Source organism: Aythya ferina (assembly GCF_964211825.1).
Source record: "Aythya ferina genome assembly, contig: HAP1_SCAFFOLD_1202, whole genome shotgun sequence".
NCBI lineage: Eukaryota > Metazoa > Chordata > Aves > Anseriformes > Anatidae > Aythya > Aythya ferina.
This window is the reverse complement of record NW_028180805.1, coordinates 247-22383: the sequence shown is the minus strand read 5'-3', so window position 1 is coordinate 22383 and position 22137 is coordinate 247. Positions and strand designations below refer to the sequence as shown.

General features: G+C 61.4%; 2 protein-coding genes and 1 long non-coding RNA gene across 3 annotated transcripts; all 3 read right to left on the bottom strand.

Moving 5' to 3' along the window:
* Window positions 1–1161: 1161 nt before the first annotated feature.
* On the bottom strand, window positions 1162–12349 carry LOC311429473 (histone deacetylase 6-like; the record flags this gene model as incomplete). The annotated part of the gene is made up of 18 exons (XM_084540548.1): window positions 1162–1179; window positions 1342–1513; window positions 2421–2549; window positions 3152–3374; window positions 4067–4131; window positions 4335–4439; window positions 4956–5044; window positions 5923–5982; window positions 6126–6191; window positions 7215–7311; window positions 7404–7472; window positions 7802–7864; window positions 8630–8736; window positions 9329–9382; window positions 10214–10249; window positions 10379–10424; window positions 10545–10613; window positions 12171–12349. 18 exons carry the CDS (start codon window positions 12347–12349, stop codon window positions 1162–1164), a joined length of 1647 nt encoding a protein of 548 aa, XP_084396674.1.
* A 154-nt stretch (window positions 12350–12503) lies between these two features.
* On the bottom strand, window positions 12504–16946 carry LOC311429474 (erythroid transcription factor-like). The gene is given in 7 exon segments (XM_084540549.1): window positions 12504–12880; window positions 12976–13101; window positions 14065–14210; window positions 15925–16104; window positions 16798–16831; window positions 16834–16916; window positions 16919–16946. Coding segments are annotated over 7 exon segments (909 nt in total). The 5' UTR covers window positions 16932–16946; the 3' UTR covers window positions 12504–12553.
* A 991-nt stretch (window positions 16947–17937) lies between these two features.
* LOC311429475 lies at window positions 17938–18902 on the bottom strand. Its single transcript, XR_014688265.1, has 2 exons — window positions 18040–18902; window positions 17938–17996 (listed from the first exon to the last, which is right to left on the bottom strand). It is a non-coding gene; the product is annotated as an uncharacterized lncRNA (long non-coding RNA).
* Between the last annotated feature and the right edge of the window lie 3235 nt (window positions 18903–22137).

The window sequence follows — 22137 nt, the reverse complement described above, 5'->3', positions numbered from 1 at the left end:
CCCAAAATCCCATAATCCCCCTCCAAAACACCCGTAATCTCCCCTGAAAACCCATAATCCCCCTCTAAAACCCCTAATCCCACTCAATACCCTGCTCCCCACCCCGCCAGGACCCCCCCACCCTATAAATTCCCCCCCCAATGCCCATAATTCCTCCCAAACACCCATTAATCCCCCTCCAAAACACCCGTAATCCCACCAGAACACCCATAATCCCACTCTATAACCCCTAATCCCACCCCAACACCCTGTCCCCTGTCCTGCCAAGACCCCCCCAACCTATAAATACCCCCCCCAATGTCCACAATCCCTCCCAAACCCATAATCCCCCTTAAACACCCATAATCCCCCTCCCAAACACACATAATCCCCCCTGAACACCCATAATCCCACTCTATAACCCCTAATCCCACCCCAACACCCCACTCCCCACCCCTCCACGACCTCCCCCACCCCTTTTTAACGCCCCCCCCCATTAAAAAACCTGGGGTCGTCCTCAAAGATCTGCTGGGTGCCGTCCCCGTGGTGCACGTCCCAGTCCACGATCAGCACCCTGCGGTTCGCCTCGGTTCAGGGGGGCCCTAAATCCCCCGGGGGGGGTTTCTGGGGTGCCCCCACCCCCTTTTTAAGCCCCCCCCCGGTACCTGAGGGCCCCCCCGGCCAGGCGCTGGGCGTGCCGGGCGGCCACGGCCACGTTGTTGAAGAGGCAGAAGCCCCCGGCGGGCCCGGGCGAGCGTGGTGCCCGGGGGGGCGCACCACGGCCCAGGGCGTTTCTGCACCTGGGGGGGGGGCACAAATTTGGGGTAAGGGGGCAGTATGGGGTCGGTATGGGGTCTGTACAGGCCCTAGAAACCCCCAGAGCCCCCACATCGCCCCCTACAGTCCCCCATAACCACATGTAGCCCCCCACACAGCCCCCCCAGCCCCCTACACCCCCATGCAGCCCCCCATATCCCCTCCTACACCCCCCATACACCCCCCTATCCCTCCCCAACCCCCCCATATCCACCCCAAACCCCCCCACATCTGCCCCATACACCCCCATACCCCTCCGTGCCCCCCAATCCCCCCAAATCCCCTAAACCCCCCCAACCCCCCCCAAATCCCCCCAAACCCCCCCAAATCCCCTCCCAGCCCCCTCATAACCCCCCACAGCCCCCCCTACATCCCCCCTACACCCTCCAACCCCCCCAAACCCCCCTAAACCCCCCTCAACCCCCCTCAACCCCCCCCAAATCCCCCTAAAACCCCCCCAAATCCCTCCAAATCCCCCTAAACCCCCCCCAACCCCTCCCAAATCCCCTCCAACCCCCCCAAATCCCCCCCCGAAGCCCCCCCTACCTGTCCCCGCAGCACGGCGGTGACGGCGGCGCAGGCGGTGCCGGCGGCCAGGCGGGCGCAGGCGTAGGAGCGGGGGCAGAAGAAGACGGAGTTGTAGCGGGCGGCCGCCCCCCGCAGCTCCCGCGGCCCCCCCAGCCCCGCCGTGGCCGCCAGCGCCGCCACGTGAGCCTTCCTGGGGGGTGGGGGGAAAAAACGGGGTGAAAAAAGGAGGAATTGGGGGCGGAGAGAGAAAACGGGGTGAAAAGGGAGATATTGGGGTTGGGGTGGGATAAGGGGTGAAAAGGAGAGAAATTGGGGGCGGAGAGAAAAATCGGGGTGAAAAGGGGAGGAATTGGGGGCGGAGAGAGAAAACGGGGTGAAAAAAGGAGGAATTGGAGCGGAGAGAGAAAACGGGGTGAAAAAAGGAGGAATTGGGGGCGGAGAGGAAAAACGGGGTGAAAAAAGGAGGAATTGGGGGCAGAGAGAAAAACAACGAGGCGAAAAGGAGAGAAATTGGGGGCGGAGAGAAAAATGGGGTGAAAAGGGGAGGAATTGAGGGAGAAAAAATGGGTGAAAACAGGAGAAGTTAGGGGTGAAAAGGAGAGAAAATGGGGCGGAAAGGAGTGAAATTGGGTGTGGAGAGAAAATGGGGTGAAAAGGAGAGAAATTGCGGGTGCGGAGAAAAACGGGGTGAAAAGGAGAGAAACTGGGGGTGAAAAGGAGAGAGAAACGGTGAAAAGGAGAGAAATTGGGGGTGAAAAGGAGAGAAATTGGGGGTGCAGAGAGAAAAATGGGGTGAAAAGGAGAGAAATCGGAGGTGAAAAGGAGATAAAAACGGGGTGAAAAGGAGAGAGATTGGGGTTGGGGGGATAAGGGGGTGAAAAGGAGAGAAATTGGGGGTGCGGAGAGAAAAACAGGGTGAAAAGGAGAGAAAAACGGGGTGAAAAAGAGAGAAACTGGGGATGAAAAGGACAGAAAATCGGGGTGAAAAGGAGAGAAATTGGGGGCGCGGAGAGAAAAACGGTGCGAAAAGGAGGGAAATTGGGGTCGGGGGGGAGGATAATGGGGTCGGGGGGGGATATTGGGGTGGGGGGGCTCACGTGTGGCAGGCGAGGAGCTGGGGGCGCCGCGCGGGGCGGGCGGGGAGGTGGAGGCAGCGCCGGGCCAGGCCCAGGTCCCGCAGGCGCTGCAGCACCCGCGCCACCCGCTGAGGGGCCTCGGGGTGCTGGCTGCGAGGGGGGGGGGCGGGGGGGGCACGGTCAGCACCCCCCCTACACCCCCACCCCCCCAGTATAGAAACTGGGGGGGGGGTCGGGTTGTTATGTAGTGGGATGAGAGGAAACCCCAATGGTTTGTGTAGAGGGGGAAGGGGGCAAAATGGGGAGTGCCCCCACCCCAAATGGGCATGGAGACCCCCCCATATGTTGGGCGGTGCCCCCCCCCAAATATCCAGGACCCCCCCAAATATCCAGTGCCCCCCCAGCACATCCAGAGCCCCCCCAAATACCCAGCACCCCCCAAATATCCAGGACCCCCCAAATACCCAGTGCCCCCCACCATGCCCTGCGCCCCCCCCAAATATCCAGGACCCCCCCCAAATACCCAGGGCCCCCACCACCACATCCAGAGCCCCCCAAATAGCCAGCGCCCCCCCAGCATGCCCAGTGGGCCCCCCAGCATGTCCAGCCCCCCCCCAAATACCCAGTGCCCCCCCCAATGCCCAGCACCCCCCAATAAATATCCAGCGCCCCCCCAAATACCCAGTGACCCCCCCTGCCATGTCCCAATGCCCCCCCCCATGCCCAGACCCCCCCTCAGTGCCCCCCCCGACCTGTCCCAGGGGTTGCAGTGCTCCTCCATCCTCTCGTCGTACAGCAGCCCCGTGCGGGTGGTGGGGGGCTGCCCCTCACCCCCCCCCGGCGGCTCCAAGGGGGGGTCGGGGTCATCGTCGCTCTCCGAGCCCTCGTCGCCCCCCGGGGTCTCCTCCTCGTCCTCCAGCTCCTCGCGCTCTTCCTCACCCTCCTCATCCTCCGGCTCATCCTCCACATCCGGCTCTGGGGGGGGGGGGGGGCAAACTTAGGCTCTCAGAATGGCTACCCTAGCAACCAAGATGGCCACCATAACAACCAAGATGGCCTCCCTAGCTACCAAGATGGCCACTTAGCAACCAAGATGGCCTCCCTAGCAACCAAGATGGCCTCCCTAGCAACCAACATGGCCGCCCTAGCTACCAAGATGGCCTCCCTAGCTACCAAGATGGCCTCCCCAGCAACCAAGATGGCCTCCCTAGCTACCAAGATGGCCGCTTAGCAACCAAGATGGCCTCCCTAGCTACCAAGATGGCCTCCCTAGCTACCAAGATGGCCTCCCTAGCAACCAAGATGGCCTCCCTAGCAACCAAGATGGCCACTTAGCAACCAAGATGGCCTCCCTAGCAACCAAGATGGCCGCTTAGCAACCAAGATGGCCGCCTAGCAACCAAGATGGCCACCCTAGCGACCAAAATGGCCACTTAGCAACCAAGATGGCTGCCATAGCGACCAAGATGGCTGCCTAGCAACCAAGATGGCCGCCCTAGCAACCCAAGGGGCACCCTAGCAACCAGGCCTGCAGAATTCCTCAAACCCTCCCGGGGGGGAGTTGGGGCCCCCTAAAAGCCCCCAACAATATTTTGGGGCATTAAAGGGCACCCCCAGTGTTTTTTTGGGCTGTTTAGGGTTTTTTTCCCAACTTTTTATGGACTCACCGCAGCGCAGGCCGCTCCAGTACTTGCGGTAGGTCTCTAAGGTGCGGGCGATGCTGCCCAGGCCGCTGTGGGAGGAGGGGGGGGGAAAGTTGTGTTAGGGGGGGGCACCCTAAAACTTCCCTGACCCCCCCAACCCCCCAAACCCCCCCACCCGTGACCCCCTCAACCTCCCCAAATTACCCCCAAACCCCTCCAGCCCCCCAAACCCCAAAACCGCCCCAAAACGCCCTTACCCTCCCCCCCTCCCCACCCAGCTCCCCCCCCTCACCTGGGGGTGGGGGTCATGGGCCCGGGGGGGTCCCCGGGGTCCCCCAGCAGCGTGCGCAGGATGGCGCTGAGCCCCCCCGGCACCGCTCCCGCCTGGGACCCCCCCCTGTGGGGAGAGGGGGGGGTGGGGGGCGTCAGGGGGGTCCCTATGGACCCTGCGCTCCCCCCAGCACCCCCTAATGCTCCGGGACACCTCCTGTAGTGCCCCTATACCCCCCCCAACCATAAATCGCCCCCCCCCCCTCACCCCTTTTACACCCCCCCCACACCCCCTATAGCCCCCATACCCCCCCTATACCCCTCCTCCCACCCTCAGACCCCTTATACCTCCCCTATAAGTACCCCATGGAGCCTCCCAGCACCATGAAGCCCCCCCAGGGGGATTGTGAGCTCCCCCCCGCCCCCAACCCTCTGTGATTCCCCTACAGACCCTATAGCCCCCCCCCCGACATCCCCTATACAGCCCCTATAGCACCCACAGACACCCCAAAGCTCACGTGCGGCGCCCCTATAAAGCGTGGCGGGCGGGGTGGCCCCCATAGGTCCCCCAAATGGCATGTGGCCCCCCCCAAGACCCCCCCGGGAGCCCCTATAGGGCCTATAGGGGCTATAGGGTCTTACCTGGAGGGCGAGGAGCAGGCACCCCCCCGCCAGCGCGGCCAGCAGGTGGGTCAGCAGCGCGATGCCGTCGGGGGAGACCCCCACGCGGCCCTGGGGGGCACCTATAGCACCAGGGAGGGGGGCACGGACCCCCCCTCAGGGCCCCTATAGTGGGACCCTATAGGGTCCTACAGGGACGCTCACCCCCCCCACCCCAAACACCCGCTGTACCAGCCCAGGAAGCTCCGTACGTCCCCTAAACCATCCCAAAAAGGCCATATGGATTCTATACCTCCCCCCCACAGCCCCTAAACGACCCCAAAAGAGCCCATATGGCCCCTATACCACCCCCCCAGCCCCTAATCCACCCCAAAAAAGCCCATACGGCCTTTTTACCCCTACACCCACCCCCTTAAGCACCCCAGAGGGATCTATAGGGTGTCCATACCACCCCAAAGGGATCTTTAAGGTCTCTATAGCCCCCCAGAAGAATCTATAGGGTCACTATACCACCCCAGAAATATCTATAGGGTCTCCACACCGCCCCGGAGAGATCTATAGGGTCTCTGTATCACCCCAGAGAAATATATAGGGTTTCTATACCAGTCCAGAAGGATCTATAGGATCTCTGTATCACCCCAGAACTATCTATAGGGTCTCCACACCACCCCAGAGCGATCTATAAGATCTCTGTACCACCCCAGAGATAGCTATATGGTCTCCACACCACCCCAAAGGGATCTATAGGGTCTCTATATCACCCCAAGGGGATCTATAGGGTCTCTATACCACCCCAAAAGCATCTATAGGGTCTCTAAACCACCCCAGAACGCCCCATAGGCTCCCCACACCCCCCCAAAAAGACACGAGGGGGGACCCCACGGTGCCCCCAACCCCCCCAAACCCCCCTCCATGCCCCCTGGCCCCTATATCCCCCCCTATACCCCCCACCCTATATCCCCCCTCCCCTATATCCCCCCCCCCATTACCTCCGGGTCCCCCAGGGCGGCGTCGACGGCGGCGTTGACCAGGACGAGCTGGGGCTGGAACTGGGGGGGGGGGGGGGCGACATCTGCATGGCCGAACCCCCCCAAAAACCCCCCGGGACCCCCCCTAAAACTCCTTGGGACCCCCCCAAGACCCCCAGGACCCCCCAAAAAACCCAAAACCCCCCCAAAAAAACCCCCCTCACCTCCAGGGCGATGGGCAGCAGGAGCTGGAGGAACGCGGCCGCGTAGTCGCCGTCGGTCGGGCTGGGCTGGGGGGGGCACTGTCAGTCCCCTATAGAGCCCCCCCAAACCCCTATAGAGCCCCCCAAACCCCTATAGAACCCCTGAGCCCCTATAAACCCCCCCAAACCCTATAGAGCCCCTCCAAACCCTATAGAGCCTAACCCAAACCCCTATAGAACCCCCCAACCCCTATAGAGCCCCTGAACCCCTATAGAGCCCCCCAAACCCCTATAGAACCCCCTATAGAATGTTTCTACCCCTATAAAAACCCCTATAGGATGCTCCCACCCCTACAGAAACCCCCTATAGGATGTTCTCACCCTATAAAACCCCCTATAGAATGCTCCTGCCCCTATAGAAAGCCCTATGGGATGTTCCTGCCCCTATAGAACCCCCTATAGAGTGTTTCTACCCCTATAAAAACCCCTATAGGATGCTTTCACCCACGTACAAGCCCCTATAGAATGTTCCTGCCCCTATATAACCACCTATAGAATGTTCCTGCCCCCATAAGAACCCCTATAGGATGCTCCCACCCCTATACAAACCCCCTATAGAACGTATATAACGTTTCTGTCCCTATAGAAACTCCTATAAAATGTTCCCACCCCTATAGAAACCCCTATAAAACATTTCTTCCCCCATAAGAACCCCTATAGGATGTTCCCAACCTTATAGAAACCCCTATAGGATGCTCCTGCCCCTATAGAACCCCCTATAGAACCCCTATAGGACGCTCCCACCCCTATAGAAATCCCTATAGCATGTTCCTGCCCCTATAAAACCCCCTATAGAACGTTCCTGCCCCCATAAAAACTCCTCTAGAATGCTCCCACCCCTATAGGAACCTCTATAGCATGTTCCTGCCCCTATAGAACCCCCTATAGAATGTTTCTACCCCTATAAAAACCCTTATAGGATGCTCCCACCCCTATAGAACCCCTATAGGATGCTCCTCCCACCCCTATAGCGCCCCCCCGGTCCCCTATAGGCGCTATAGGGTCTCTATAGCCCCCATAGCCCCCCCCCGTCCCCTATAGGATCCATACCTCCTCCCAGCGCAGCTCGACGGTGAAGCCCTCGCCCCGGCCGGTGCCGACGCTGGGGGGGGGCTCCGAGCCCCAGTGCACCCCAAAATAGAGGACGCTATAGGGTGGGGGGGGGGGGGGTGGTGAGGGTGTGGGGGGGGGGTTACTGGGAGCCCCCTCCCAGTGCTCCCAGTGCTCCCAGTAACCCACCTGGGGTCGTCCTGGAACAGGCGGGGGGTGGGGCGGCCGGGCGGCGCGCACCAATCCACGATGAGGACGCTGAAATTTGGGGGGGGGGGGGGGGTAAAAAGGTGGTAAAAAAGGGGGGGGGCGGCACCCCCAGTGTCACCCCCCCGACCCCATAACCCCCCAAGGAGCCTCCCCTATATCCCCCATAGCCCCCTATAGCCCCATAACCCCCCCATAACCCCCCCCCCCACCCCAAACTGCCCCCCCCAGGACCCCCCCTCACCCCATACCCCCCCATATCCCCCATACCCCCCCTATATCCCCCCCAGGACCCCCACATCCCCCATACCCCCCCCCCCAGGACCCCCCCCCACCCCATACGCCCCCCATACCCCCCCCCCCCAGGACCCCCCCCTCACCGCTGCACCCCTGGGTGCTTCTGGGCCGCCCGGGCTGCGATGGCGACAGCATCCACAGGGGGGCTGTGGGGGAGATCGGCACCCTATAGAGACCCTATAGTGCCTATAGAGACCCTATAGGGCCCCTATGGCACCCTATAGACACACTATGCACCCTATAGAGGCCCTATGGAGACCCTATGGGCCCTATAGAGATCCTATAGTGCCCTATAGAGACCCTATAGAGGCCGTATGTACCCTATAGCACCCTATAGAGACCCTATGGCACCCTATAGAAACTCTACGCACCCTATAGAGACTTCGTAGCACCCTATAGAGACCCTATAGTGCCCAACAGACACCCTCTGAAGACCCTATGTACCCTATAGAGACCCTATAGTGCCCTATAGAGACTCTATAGGGCTCTATAGACACCCTATGGAGACCCTATGTACCCTATAAAGACCCTATAGAGCCCTATAGAGATTCTATGTACCCTATAAAGACCCTATAGCTCCCTATAGAGACCCTATGGAGACCCTATGTAACCTATAGAGACACTCTAGGGACCCAATAGAGACCATATAGCACTCTACAGAGACCCTATAGCGCCCTATAGACACCCTATGCACCCTATAGAGACCCTATGGCACCCTACAGACACCGTACGCACTCTATAAAGACCCTATAGCACCCTATGGAGACCCTATGTACCCTACAGAGACCCTATGGAGACCCTATGTACGCCATAGAGACCCTATAGTGCCCTATAGGGACCTTACAGCGCCTCACCCGCCCCCCCCACGGCCCCTATAGCCCCCCCCCCAGCCCCGATAGCCCCCCAGGTACCTATAGGATCCATAGGGGGGCAGCAGCGCCAGCCCGTTGCGGACGTCCCCACTCAGCGCCCGGCCCAGCAGCGCCAGCAGCGACCCCACAGCCCGGCGGGAGGGGTCCTGGGGGGGGGGCACATATATAGGGGACCCCCCCGGGACCCCCCCACAACCCCCAGTTTCTATAGGGACCCTTTAACCCCCCCCCCGAGACCCTATAGAGCCCACCTGCAGCTCCTCGGGGACCCCCTTGGGACACACGGACCCCCCCCATAACCCCCCTGGGACCCTATAGACCCCCCCCAAAACCAGAGACCCCCCCCCGGGACCCTATACAACCCCCAGGGACCCTATAGAAACCCCCCCGGACCCAGAGACCCCATAGGAACCCTATAGACCCCCCCCAATCCCCCCCTAAGCCCAATTTAGGGATCCTATAGACCCCCCCTAAATACCCTGGGACCCTATAGACCCCCCCCCAAATCCCTTGGGGACCCTATAGACCCCCCCAAAATACCCTAGGGACCCTATAGACCCCCCCAAAATACCCTGGGACCCCATAGACCCCCCCAAATCCCTTGGGGACCCTATAGACCCCCCCCAAATCCCCTGGGGACCCTATAGACCCCCCCCAAATCCCCCAGGACCCTATAGACCCCCCCCAAAATCCCCCAGGACCCCATAGACCCCCCCCCAAAGCCCCCCCTGGACCCACCGGGTGCTGGGGGGGGGGCGGCGCCCCCGGGCTCCGCTCGTCCTCGGGGCTGGGGGACCCCAAAACAGCCTCAGAGACCCCCCCCCAAATCCCCTCGGCCTCTTCACCCCCCCCCATGCCCCCCCCCTCCCCCCCCCAAATTCCCCCAACACCCCCATATCCCCCCCAACCCCTCTAAAACCCCCTAAATCCCCCCAACCCCCCAAAAAAACCCCTAAATCCCCCCAAATGCCCCCCAACCCCCCCCCCATATCCCCCCCAACCCCCCCAAATTCCCCCCAAACCCCCCCCAAATCCCCTCTTATCCCCCCCAACCCCCCCAAAAAACCCTAAATTCCCCCAAATCCCCCCAAAAGCCCCTCCAACCCCTCCATATCCCCCCCAACCCCCCCCCAAAAAAAACTAAATCCCCCCAAATCCCCCAAAACCCCCCCAAATCCCCTCTTATCCCCCCAAGCCCCCCCAAAAAACCCTAAATCTCCCCAAATACCCCCAAAACCCCTCTTATCCCCCCAAGCCCCCCCAAAACCCCTAAATCCCCCCAAACCCCCCAAAATCCCCCCCTAATCCCCTCTTATCCCCCCCCAACCACCCCAAAAAAACCCTAAATCCCCCCAAATCCCCTCTTATCCCCCCCACCCCCCCCCCAAAAAACCCTAAATCCCCCCAAATCCCCTCTTATCCCCCCCCCCAAAACCCTAAATCCCCCCAAACCCCCCCAAAATCCCCTCTTATCCCCCCCAACCCCCCAAAAAAAAACCCTATATCCCCCCAAATCCCCCCAAAAACCCCCCTAATCCCCCCAACCCCCCCAAAAAAAACCCTAAATCCCCCCAAATCCCCCAAAATCCCCCCCAGTCCCCCCCCAAAAGCCCCCACTCTGGGCACCAGCAGCAGCTCCTCGTCGGTGGCCGCCCGGCCCTAAAACCACAGCGTGAGGACCCCCCCCCATAAAAAAACACCCTCGGGGGGGGGGGCCCAGAACTTGGGAGACCCCAAAAATTTGGGGAAACCCCCCCAAAAATTCGGGGACCCCCCCCAAAATCTCACCTCCACGCGCACGCAGCGCTGAGCCAGCTCCGTCCATGGGGCATCCCTGGGGGGGGGGGGCACGGTTTTGGGGTCTTTTTTCTCTATAGGGGATGCCCCCCCCCTCTATAGGGTTAGGGGGTGCCCCCCACCGTTTTTTGGGGTGCCCCCCCCCCAAATTTCTCACCTCTCGCCCAGCTCCTCGGCCTGCACCAGCCCCGTCCCCGTGGGGGCCGCCGCCTCCCGCGCCCAGCTCCTGCCATGTGTGGGGGGGGAAATTTTAGGGTGGGGGTCCCAAAAAAGGGGGTGGGGGGCTTGGGGTGATGCCCCCCCACCCCCCCCCCGACCCCATTTTTTAGGGCTCGACCCCAGGGGTTACGGGTTTTAGGGGGAAAAGAGCCCCAGACCTGGGTGCCCCCCCCAAGCCCCCCCCCACAAAGGGACCTCAAAGACCCCAGACCCCCCCCCAAAGACCCCAGACCCCCCAAAGTGACCCCAAAAACCAGTCCCCCCCCCAAGGACCCCCCTAACCCCCCAGAAAAGGGACCCAAAAGACCCCAGAGCCCCCCCCCAAGACCCCAAATCCCCCAAAATGAGCCCAAAAATCCACAGCCCCCCCATAAAAACCTCTCCCCAAAGGGGCCCCAAAGACCCCAGAGCCCCTCCCCAAGACCCAAAACCCCCCAAAATGACCCCATAACCCACAGCCCCCCCCCCAAGGACCCCATAACCCCCCCCCAAAAGAGACCCCAGCCCCCCCCCCCAACGTTCCCCCCTCCCTGCTGGGGAACCCCCAAGCCCCGCCCCCTGCCTCCAAAACCCCGCCCCCTTCCCCAAAGGCCCCGCCCCCTGCCCCCCAAGGCCCCGCCTACCAGGTGCTGAAGCTCCGCCTCCAGCCCCTCCCGCCGGCTGCGGGCCCGGCCCCGCCTCTTGGCCTCGGGGAGCCCCCCCCGCTGGGGGGGGGGCGCGGCGCCCCCGCCCGGCCCTGGGCGGAGCTTCGTCAGGCACCGCCCACATCCAGTAAGCCCCGCCCACCGCCGTCCAGCCCGCCCATCGCCATTAGGCCCCGCCCATCGCCATCAAACCCCGCCCACAAGCCTCAAACCACCACCACCTTCCCTTAAAGCCCCGCCCACTGCCCTCAAAGCCACGCCCACTTCATTCAAGCCCCACCTGTCGCAATCAGGCCCCGCCCACAGCTCTCAAGCCCCGCCCACAAGCCTCAAACTGCTCTCAAGCCCCACCCACCATCTTTAGGCCACACCCACTAGTTCTAGACCCCGCCCACCTCCCACTCCCTGCTGCCTTCAACCCACGCCCCCCATCCACGAAGCCCCGCCCATCGCTTCTGAGCCCCGCCCACCCCCGCCAGCCCCCGCCCACACCCCTGGATCCCCACCAGCTACCTCTAAGCCCCGCCCACCCCCACAGACCACGCCCCTTCCTCCAAGCCCCGCCCACCCCCCTCCAACCCACCCCAGCCACCCTTAAGCCCCGCCCACCCCCCGCAAACCACGCCCACCCCCCCGCGCTCGGCCCCGCCCCTCCTCACCATGGCAACCGGGGGCGGGGCTCTAGCGCCGCGCGGGGGGGGGGCCTGAGGGGGGCAACGGGTTAGGGAGGGGCGGGGGAGGGGCACGGGGGGGGGGTTTAACGGGGGGGGGGGGGGAGCCGGGGGCGCGGGGGGGGCTCCGGGGGGGGCGGAGAAACCGGGGGGGGGCGGGGAAACGGGGGGGGGGGCGGGGGCCGGAGCGGCCGCGCTCACCTGCAGCCCCGTGCGCCGCTGCCGCCGGGCGCGCACTGATGACGTCACGGCCGGCGCGACGCGCGGTTGGGTGTGGTTAAAGGGTGGGCGGGGCTAGCAGCGGGGCGCCGCCAATAGCGGGGCGTGGTTTGGGCCGCCATGTTGGGTGCGGCGCGCTGGGCGCCGCCATCTTGGGCGTGCCGCGGTGGGCGCCGCCATGTTGGGCGTGCCCTGCTGGGCGCCGCCATCTTGGAAGGGACTAGAGGCGCATTATAGGGGGGTAATGGGGGGGGGGGCCGGGTTTTGGGGCCCCCCCTTTTTACTGGGGGGGCTCAGAGCCCCCCAGGGACGTCGCTCACCGCCCCCCCACCCCAAAAACCACACAAGAAGCGTTTCAGCAGCTCCGTTTGCCGTAAAAAACTGTATTTTGGGGGGCTCCCCCCCCCCATTTTTCAAATCTGGGGGCTCAGCCCTGGGGGGGGAGGCCCTGGGGCGGTGGGGGGGGGCCCATAGGCAGCCGCCGGCCCCCCCAAAAACGGCCCGGGGGGGGCGAAGGGAAGAAAATGCCCCGAAAGCACCACGGGGCTGAGGGCGTAGAGGGCGGCCGGGTCTTCTGGGGGGGGGGCAGGGGGGGCTAATCCGGGCTCCGTGCCCCCCCCCGCCATGGCTGCCACCCCGGAGCCCCCCCCGGAGCCCCCCCGGCGTTTTTTGGCCTTGGCCGAGACCTTGCGGTTGCGGGTCTGGATGCCGTCCTTGCGCATGGTCAGGGGGCGGTTCACCTGCCAAAAATAACCCCGGGGGGGGCAAAAATTAGTGAGATTATGGAGGGGGGGGTGTTTTTTTTTTGGGGGGGGGTCCCAGGGGGGTAACTCACGCGGTGCAGCTTGTAGTAGAGGCCGCAGGCGTTGCAGACGGGGTCCCCGCGGGGGCTGCGGCGCCACAGGGTGGTGGTGCTGGTCTGGCAGTTGCTGCACACGGTGCCCGCCCGCTTGCTGACCAGCTGGGGGATGGGGGGGGGGGATTAAGCGGGGATTAAGGGGGATTAAGGGGGAGGGGAGGGGTTAGGGGGGGACGGGGGGTGAGGGGGAGGGCCGGGGGAGGGATTAAAGGGGGGTGGGAGGGCGGCGAAGGGGGCTGGAGGAGGGATTAGGGGGGATTGGGGGGATTAAGGGGGCTGGAAGAGGGATTATGGGGGATTAGGGGGATTAAGGGGGGCTGGGAGGGGATTAAGGGGGATTAAGGGGGATTAAGGGGGGCTGGGAGGGGATTAAGGGGGATTAAGGGGGGCTGGGAGGGCAGCAAAGGGCGCTGGAGGAGGGATTATGGGGGATTAAGGGGATTAAGAGGGACTGGGAGGGGATTAAGGGGGCCTGGAGGAGGGATTATGGGGGGTTAAGGGGATTAAGAGGGACTGGGAGGGGATTAAGGGGGACTGGAGGAGGGATTATGGGGGATTATGGGGATTAAGGGGGACTGGGAGGGGATTAAGGGGGATTAAGGGGGGCTGGGAGGGCAGCAAAGGGGGCTGGAGGAGGGATTATGGGGTATTAGGGGGATTAAAGGGGGCTAGGAGGGGATTAAGGGGGACTGGAGAAGGGATTATGGGGGATTAGGGGTGTCTGGGGTAGGGATTAAAGGGGATTAAGGGGGATTAGGAGGGTTTGGGAAGGAATTATTGGTATTGGGGGGCATTAGGGGGGTCTGTGGAAGGGACTGGGGGGGATTGGGGGCGTCTGGAGAAGGGATTAGGGGGGATTAGGGGTGTCTGGGGTAGGGATTAAAGGGGATTAAGGGGGATTTGGCGGGATTAGGGAGCTCTTGGGAAGGAATTATTGGTATTGGGGGGCATTAGGGGGGTCTGTGGAAGGGATTGGGGGGGATTGGGGGCGTCTGGGGAAGGGATTAAGCGGGATTAAGTGGGATTAAGAGGGATTGGGGGGATTAGGGGGGATTAGGGGCTCACCAGGCGCTTTTTGGGGCGGATTAGGGGCCGGTTGTGGCCGTTGAGGCGGTGGTAGAGCCCGCAGGCGTTGCACAGGTAGTGCCCGGTCCCGTCCCGCCGCCACAGCGGCGTCGCCGTCGCCCCGCAGTTGACGCACTCGCGTGCCTCTGCCCAGTACAAACCAGTATAAACCAGTACAAACCAGTATGAACCAGTATGAACCAGTATGAACCAGTACGGACCACTTTGGACCCCTATAGGTCTATACAGGCTGGCACAGATGTGTCCCTGCAGCGTGCGGCCACACTGTGCTCGCTTCTCTGCCCAGTATGGACCAGTATAGACCAGTAGGGACCGGTATACACCACTATAAACCAGTATAGGCCAATACAGACCAGTACGGACCAGTATAAACCAGTACAGACCCGTGTAGGTCTACACAGGCTGGCACAGATGCCTCCCCGCAGTGTGTGGCCTCATGGTTTGCACTCATTTCTCTGCCCAGTATGGACCAGTATAGACCAGTAGCGACCGGTATACACCACTATAAACCAGTATAGGCCAATACAGACCAGTACGGACCAGTATAAACCAGTACAGACCCGTGTAGGTCTACACAGGCTGGCACAGATGCGTTCCCGCAGTGTGTGGCCTCATGGTTTGCACTCATTTCTCTGCCCAGTATGGACCAGTATAGACCAGTAAGAACCAGTATACACCACTATAAACCAGTATAAGCCAATACAGACCAGTACGGACCAGTATAAACCAGTACAGACCCCTGTAAATCTACATAGGCTGGCACCTCCACCTCCCTGCTGGGAACCAGCACGCGCACCAGTACCCACCAGTATGTACCAGTAAGCATGCCAACAGGCCCCAGTACACACCAGTTTACCCCCAGTCCATCCCAGTACGCACTAACCTGCAGCACCATGTGCCCCAGTATGCCCCAGTGCCCACCAGTACCCCCCAGTGCCCTCCCAGTGCCCACCAGTACCCCCCAGTACATCCCAGTAGCCTCCCAGTGCCACCCAGCCCCCTCCCATTAGCCCCCAGTGCCCTCCCAGTAGCCTCCCAGTGCCCACCAGTACCCTCCCAGTGCCCACCCAGAACCCACCAGTACCACCCAGTGCCTGCCAGTAGCCTCCCAGTGCCCACCAGTACCCCCCCAGTGCCCCCCCAGAACCCACCAGTACCACCCAGTGCCTCCCAGTGCCCTCCCATTAGCCCCCAGTGCCCACCAGTACCCCCCAGTACCCTCCCAGTGCCCTCCCATTAGCCCCCAGTGCCCTCCCAGTAGCCTCCCAGTGCCCACCAATACCCTCCCATTAGCCCCCAGTGCCTCCCATTAGCCCCCAGTGCCCTCCCAGTAGCTCCCCAGTGCCCTCCCAGTGCCCACCAGTACCCTCCCATTAGCCCCCAGTGCCCTCCCAGTAGCCTCCCAGTGCCCACCAGTACCCCCCAGTGTTCCCCCATTAGCCCCCAGTGCCCTCCCAGTGCCTCCCAGTCCCTTCCCATTATCCCCCAGTGCCCTCCCAGTAGCCTCCCAGTACCCCCAGTGCTCCCCCAGTGCCCACCAGTACCACCCAGTGCCCCCCAGCCCCCTCCCATTAGCCCCCAGTGCCCTCCCAGTGCCCACCAGTTCCCCTCTGTTAGCTCCCAGTGCCCCCCAGCCCCCTCCCAGTAGCCCCCCAGTGCCTCCCAGTGCCCACCAGTACCCTCCCATTAGCCCCCAGTGCCCTCCCAGTGCCCACCAGTTCCCCCCAGTGCCCTCCTGTTAGCTCCCGGTGCCTCCCAGTGCCCCCCAGCCCCCTCCCATTAGCCCCCAGTGCCCCCCCAGTGCCCTCCCAGTGCCTCCCAGTATCCCCAGTGACTCACCGCAGGGCGGGGGGGTGGCGATGGCGCTGGGGGGCAGGAGGGGCCCCGGGGGGGGGGGGCTGCCCCGGGGGGGCTGCAGCAGCTCCAGGAAGCGGGGGGGGTCGGCGGGGGCGGGGGGGGACACCCAGGGGGGGGCCCCCAGGGACCCCCCCTCTGCCCAGGGCACCAGGGACAGGCGGCCTGGGGGGGGGCACAAAAAAATGGGGGGGGGGGGGCAGAAAATTAGAAGGGGGGGGCATAAAATTAAAAGGGGGGGGCACAAAATTAAAGGGGGGGCAAAATAGTAAAAGGGGGGGGCAGAAAATTTAAAGGGGGGGGCAAAAAAATTAAAAGGGGGGGGACAAAATTAAAAAGAAGGGGAAAAAAATTAAAAGGGGGGGCGCAAAAAATTAAAAGGGGGGGTAAAATATTAAAAGGGGGGGCAAAAAATTAAAAGGGGGGGCAAAAAACTTAAAGGGGGGGCCAAAAACTTAAAGGGGGGGCACAAAAAATTAGAAGGGGGGGCACAAAAATTAAAAGGGGGGGTAAAAAATTAAAAGGGGGGGGTAAAAAATTAAAAGGGGGGGCAAAAAAATAAAAGGGGGGCCAAAAACTTAAAGGGGGGGCATAAAATTGAAAGGGGGGGGGGCACAAAATTAAAAAGGGGGGGGCACAAAATAAAAGGGGGTCAAGAAGTTTTTTGGGGGGGGTCAGGATTTTTTAAGGGGGGGTCAGGAGTTTTTTTTTGGGGGACTCGTTTTTTTTTGGGGGGGGGTCAGGAATTTTGGGGGGGGGGCCAGGATTTTTTTGGGGGGCTCAGAATTTTTTCTGGGGGGGTCAGGAATTATTTTTGGGATCAGGATTTTTTTTTTGGGGGGGGGGTCCCGGCCTTACCTGTGTGGGTGTAGGGAGCCAGCAGCCCCCCCCCCCCTCCGTCGCATCGCCCCCCCCCAGCCCCAAAAAGGCTCCGGCCTCATCGGCAAACTGGGGGGGGGCCCCCTCCGGCCCCCCAGCGCCACGAACTCCATGGGGGGCGCGCGGGGGCCTGCAGGGAGAAAAAAAAAACGGGGGGGGGGGCACCGTTAGCACCTAAGGGTGCCCCCCCCGGATTAAAAAACCCCAAATTTTTCCGGGGGGGGGGGGCACTGACCTGCACCGTGTCGCCGCGGTCGGACGGATGGAGCGGCCCCTCCCTTGGGGAGGGGCTGGGGGCCCCCCCCTTTTTTTTTTTTTAATTTTTTTTGGGGGGGGGGAGGATGCTTGAGGCTCGTCCCCCCCCCCCCCCTCCCACAAAGCTCCCCCCCCCCCTCCCGGGGCGGTAACGGCCCAGGGGCTGCGGGGTGCTGATAAGGCTTATCAGATGGCGGGGGCCGGCGGCGGTTGGGCGGGGGGGGGGGGCCCAAAAATAAAGGGGGGGGGCCCAAAATTAAAGGGGGGGGGCCCAAAATTAAAAGGGGGGGGCCCAAAAAAAAAATTTGGGTGCGGGGGGAGGCGCTGGGAGCCCCCCCAAATTTTTTAGGGGGGTCAAAAAGCTTCTGCGCCCCCCCCTTTGTTTAATTCAAGCCCCCCCCCTTTATTTTGGCCCCCCCCCTCATTTTGGGGAAGGCGCCGGCCCCTTCCTTGAACCCGGCTTATCAGTGACATGCAGGGGGGGGGCACCCCCCAACCCCCCCCCCCAACCGGCAAAAATGTAGGGCCTACGTAAACACCGCCCTGCCCGGGGGGGGGGCAAGGGGCGGCGGCACCCCAAAACGGCGCGGTTTGGACCCAAAATTGGGGGCCGGGGGGGGGATTTGGGGGCTGGGATGTGAAGAGGGAAAGGGTGGGGGGAGCTGGGGGGGGTGGGGGGAAAATTGGGGGGTTTGGGGTAAAATTTGGGGGTTTGGGGAGCGATTTGGGAAAGGTTTAGACCCAAAGTCTGCGTTTTTTAGACCCAAATTTGGGGTTTTCAGACCCAAATTCAGGACTTGCAGACCCAAATTTTGGACCTACAGACTTAAATTCTGGGTTTCCAGACCCAAATTTGGGACCTCCAGACCCAAATTCGGGAGTTTTAGACCCAAATTCGGGACTTCCAGACCCAAATTCGGGACCTCCAGACCCAAATTCGGGGCTTCCAGACCCAAATTCGGGGACCTCCAGACCCAAATTCGGGGAGTTTTAGACCCAAATTCGGGACTTCCAGACCCAAATTCGGGGCTCCAGACCCAAATTCTGGGAGTTTTAGACCCAAATTCGTGACTTCCAGACCCAAATTCTGGGTTTCCAGACCCAAATTCGGGACTTCCAGACCCAAATTCTGGGGGTTTTAGACCCAAATTCGGGACTTCCAGACCCAATTTTTGGGTTTCCAGACCCAAATTCGGGACCTCCAGGCCCAAATTCTGGGATTTTTAGACCTAAAACGAAGCCTTCAACATGAAATTGAAGTTTTCTGCCGAGAAACGTTTTCCTTCCAGCCCCAAATTCTGATTTTTAGGCAAAAACTTAATTTTTGGTGCAAAAATTAGGATTTTGGGGGGTTTCAGCCCCAAACGAGGAATTTTGGCACCAAATTTTAGCATTTTCAGTCCCGAATTTCAGTTTCAGTGCAAAATTCCCGTTTCAAGCTCCCAAACTGGGGATTCAGCCCTTACCTTAGAAATTTGAGGCACAAAATTGCTAATTTTTGACACAAAATCGGCATTTTTTGCCCTAGAATTTGCTTGTTCCACCCCAAATTGGGATTTTTTACTCCACAATTGGGGGTTTCGGCCTCAAAAATCAGGATCACGATTTCACAACCAGGATTTTTGACCCCAAATTCTCAGCTCCGGTCCCGGGTTGGGATTTTCACCCTCAAAATTCCAGCTTTTGAACCCAAAACGGGAATTTTTTGACGGAAAATTGATTTTTTTTTTTTTATCCCAGAAATGGTGTTTTCAAGCCCCAAAATTTCAATTCCTTCTCCCGAAAAGCCGATTTTTTGCCTCAAATTGAGGTGCTTACCTCACACGACTCCGACCTCACCTGGACCACAGGAAATTCCGGCCTCAAGGTTGGAATTTTGAGCTCAAAGTTGGCATTTTTGGTCCCACGTGGATCCTCAGCCTCCGATGCAGCACCGCTGGCCCCAAATTCGGGCTTTTCTGCCCCAAATTCAGGCTTTTCAGCCCCAAATTCAGGATTTCGACGTTTCCAATCGCAATGTTGTGTTTTCAGCCCCAAATTTAACGTTTTCAGCCTCGAGTTGGGATTTCGGCCTCAAAATCGGCATTTTCACAAAATTCACGTTTTCAGCCTCAAATTCAGCACCTTTCGACCCAAATCCCACGCTTTTGGTACCAAAACGCAGCTTTTCAGCCTCGAATTCCAGAGTTTGGACCTCAAAGGTTCCATTTTTGACCTCGAAGCCGCGTTTTCCGTCTCCGATCAGTGGTTTTGGGGTCAAAACTGCTGTTTTTGCCTCTGAGTTGCCGTTTTCTCTCAAAAAATGGCATTTTCAGCCCCAAACTTGAGCTTCTCAGCCCCAAAGCTGGCGTTTTGCCCCCAAACTGACATTCGCAGCCTCCAAATGGGACTTTTCATCCCCAAATTCCACCCTCGGGCGGCATTTTCAGCCCTTCAAAATTCACCGGTTTGGGTCTTTTTTGTAAAAATCGCTATTTTCGCTGCTTTTCTTCGCCGTTTTTGCCGTTTTTTCGCCGTTTCTTCTCTTTTGGTGTCCTCGGGGGTGGGGGGCTCGCCGGGGGGGGGTTCATCAGGACGGGGGGGTCCCATGGGTGCCAGGGCGGAGGGGTGGGGGGCAGCGCGGGCTGCAGGGGGGCGTCGAGGCGGGAATTGGGGGGGGGGCGCCCGGGGACCCCCCCAGGGGGGGGGCTCAGCTCCAGGGGTCCGAAGAAAGGGGTGCAGCAAGGCCTGGGGGGGGGGGGCAAAACCAGTAAGTCCCAGTGCTCCCAGTATGTCCCAGTATGTCGTGGTGGCCCCCCCAGTATGCACCAGTGTGCCCCTGATGTATCCCAGTCATTTCCAGTATGCACCAGTGCCCCCCCGATGGATCCCAGTCATTTCCAGTATGCACCAGTAGCCCCCCAGTATCTCGCAGCACCCCCCAGACACATCCCAGTACATACCAGTACCTCCCAGTAGCACCCCAGTATCTCCCAGTACCCCCCAAACACATCCCAGTACCCCCCGTATCTCCCAGCACCCCCAGACACATCCCAGTACCCACCAGTCCCTCCCAGTATCTCCCAGTAGCCCCTCCCCCCCAGTAGCAACCCCTCCAGTATCTCCCAGTGCCCACCAGTACCTCCCAGTAGCCCCCCAGTACCTCCCAGTGTCCCCCCAGCCCCCTGAGGGGGCGTCCCAAGCCCCCAAAAGCCCCCCCAGCACCCCCCAGCCCCTCCCAGTGCCCCCCCAACCCCTCCCAGTCCCTCCCAGCACAACCCAGTGCCCTCCCAGCGCCCCCCCAGCCGCCCCCCAGTCCCTCCCAGTGCCCCCCAGCCCCCTGAGAGGGGGTCCCACGCCCCCAAAGCCCCTCCAGCCCCTCCCAGTGTCCCCCCAGCCCCCCCAGTCCCTCCCAGTAGCCCCCAGCCCCTCCCAGCGACCCCCCAGCCCCCTGAGGGTGGGTCCCAAGCCCCCCAAAGCCCCTCCCAGCACCCCCAGTCCCCTCCCAGTGCCCCCCCAGCCCCTCCCAGTACCCCCCAGCCCCCCCCCAGTCCCTCCCAGCACCCCCCAGCACCCCCCATCCCCCTGAAGGGTGACCCCAACCGCCCCAAATCCCCCCAGCCCCTCCCAGTGCCCCCCAGTCCCTCCCAGTGCCCCCTAAACCCCTCCCAGCCCCTCCCAGCACCCCCCATCCCCCTGAAGGGTGATCCCAACCCCCCCCCAACCCCTCCCAGCCCCTCCCAGCACACCCCAGTGCCCTCCCAGTCCCCCCCCAGCCCTCCCAGTACCGCCCAGTCCCTCCCAGTGCCCCCTCCAGCCCCCCCCAGCACCCCCCATCCCCCTGAAGGGTGACCCCAACCGCCCCAAATCCCCCCCAGCCCCTCCCAGTGCCCCCCAGCCCCCAGTCCCTCCCAGTGCCCCCTCCAGCCCCTCCAGTGCCCTCCTATCCCCCCCAGTCCCTCCCAGTGCCCCCCCAACTCCCCCCAAACCCCTCCCAGCGCCCCCCAACTCCCCCAGTCCCTCCCAGCCCCCCCCATCCCCTGAAGGGTGATCCCAACCCCCCAAATCCCCCCCCAGCCCCTCCCGAGCCCCCCCACCCCCCAAATTTTGCCCCCCCCCCCAAAAAAACCTGGTGGGCGCGGATGCGCTGCCGGGAGGGGTAGACGAGGAGCGCCGCAGGAGGCTGACGGCCGCGGGGGGGGCGTCGGGCACCAGCTCCTCCAGGGGGGCCGGGGCCTGAGCCCGGAACCAGATTTTGGGGAATCGGGGAGCTGCGCAGCCTCTGGGGGGGGCAACCTCAGGGACCCCCCCCAGACCGGCGGGAGGCCCCCCAGGGTCCCACAGGGAGCCTGGGGGCTTTTCCAGTATGTCCCAGTAAGAACCAGTATGGCCTAACGGGAGCTGGGTGGCTCCCAGTATGCTCAAATGCTTCCCTTCCTATAGATTAATACGTCCCAGTACATCCCAGTATGTCCCAGTACATCCTAACGGCTCCACCGCTATCTCCCAGTACATCACAGTATGTCCCAGTAAGAACCAGTATGGCCTAACGGGACCTGGGTGGCTCCCAGTATGCTCAAATGCTTCCCTTCCTATAGATTAATACGTCCCAGTACATCCCAGTATGTCCCAGTACATCCTAACGGCTCCACCGCTATCTCCCAGTACATCACAGTATGTCCCAGTAAGAACCAGTATGGCCTAATGGGACCTGGGTGGCTCCCAGTATACTCAAATGCTTCCCTTCCTATAGATTAATACGTCCCAGTACATCCCAGTATGTCCCAGTACATCCTAATGGCTCCACCGCTATCTCCCAGTACATCCCAGTATGCCCCAATGGGACCTGGATGACTCCCAGTACGCTCAAGCGCTTCCTCCCTATAGACTAACATGTCCAGTACATCCCAGTAAACCCCAGTATGTCCTAATGGGACCTGGGTGACTCCCAGTATGCTCAAATGCTTCCCTCCCCATAGACTAATATGTCCCAGTACATCCCAGTATGTCCCAGTGCCCCCCTACAGCTCCACTGCTATCTCCCAGTATGCCCCAGTATGTCCCAGTATGCCCCAAAGGGACGTG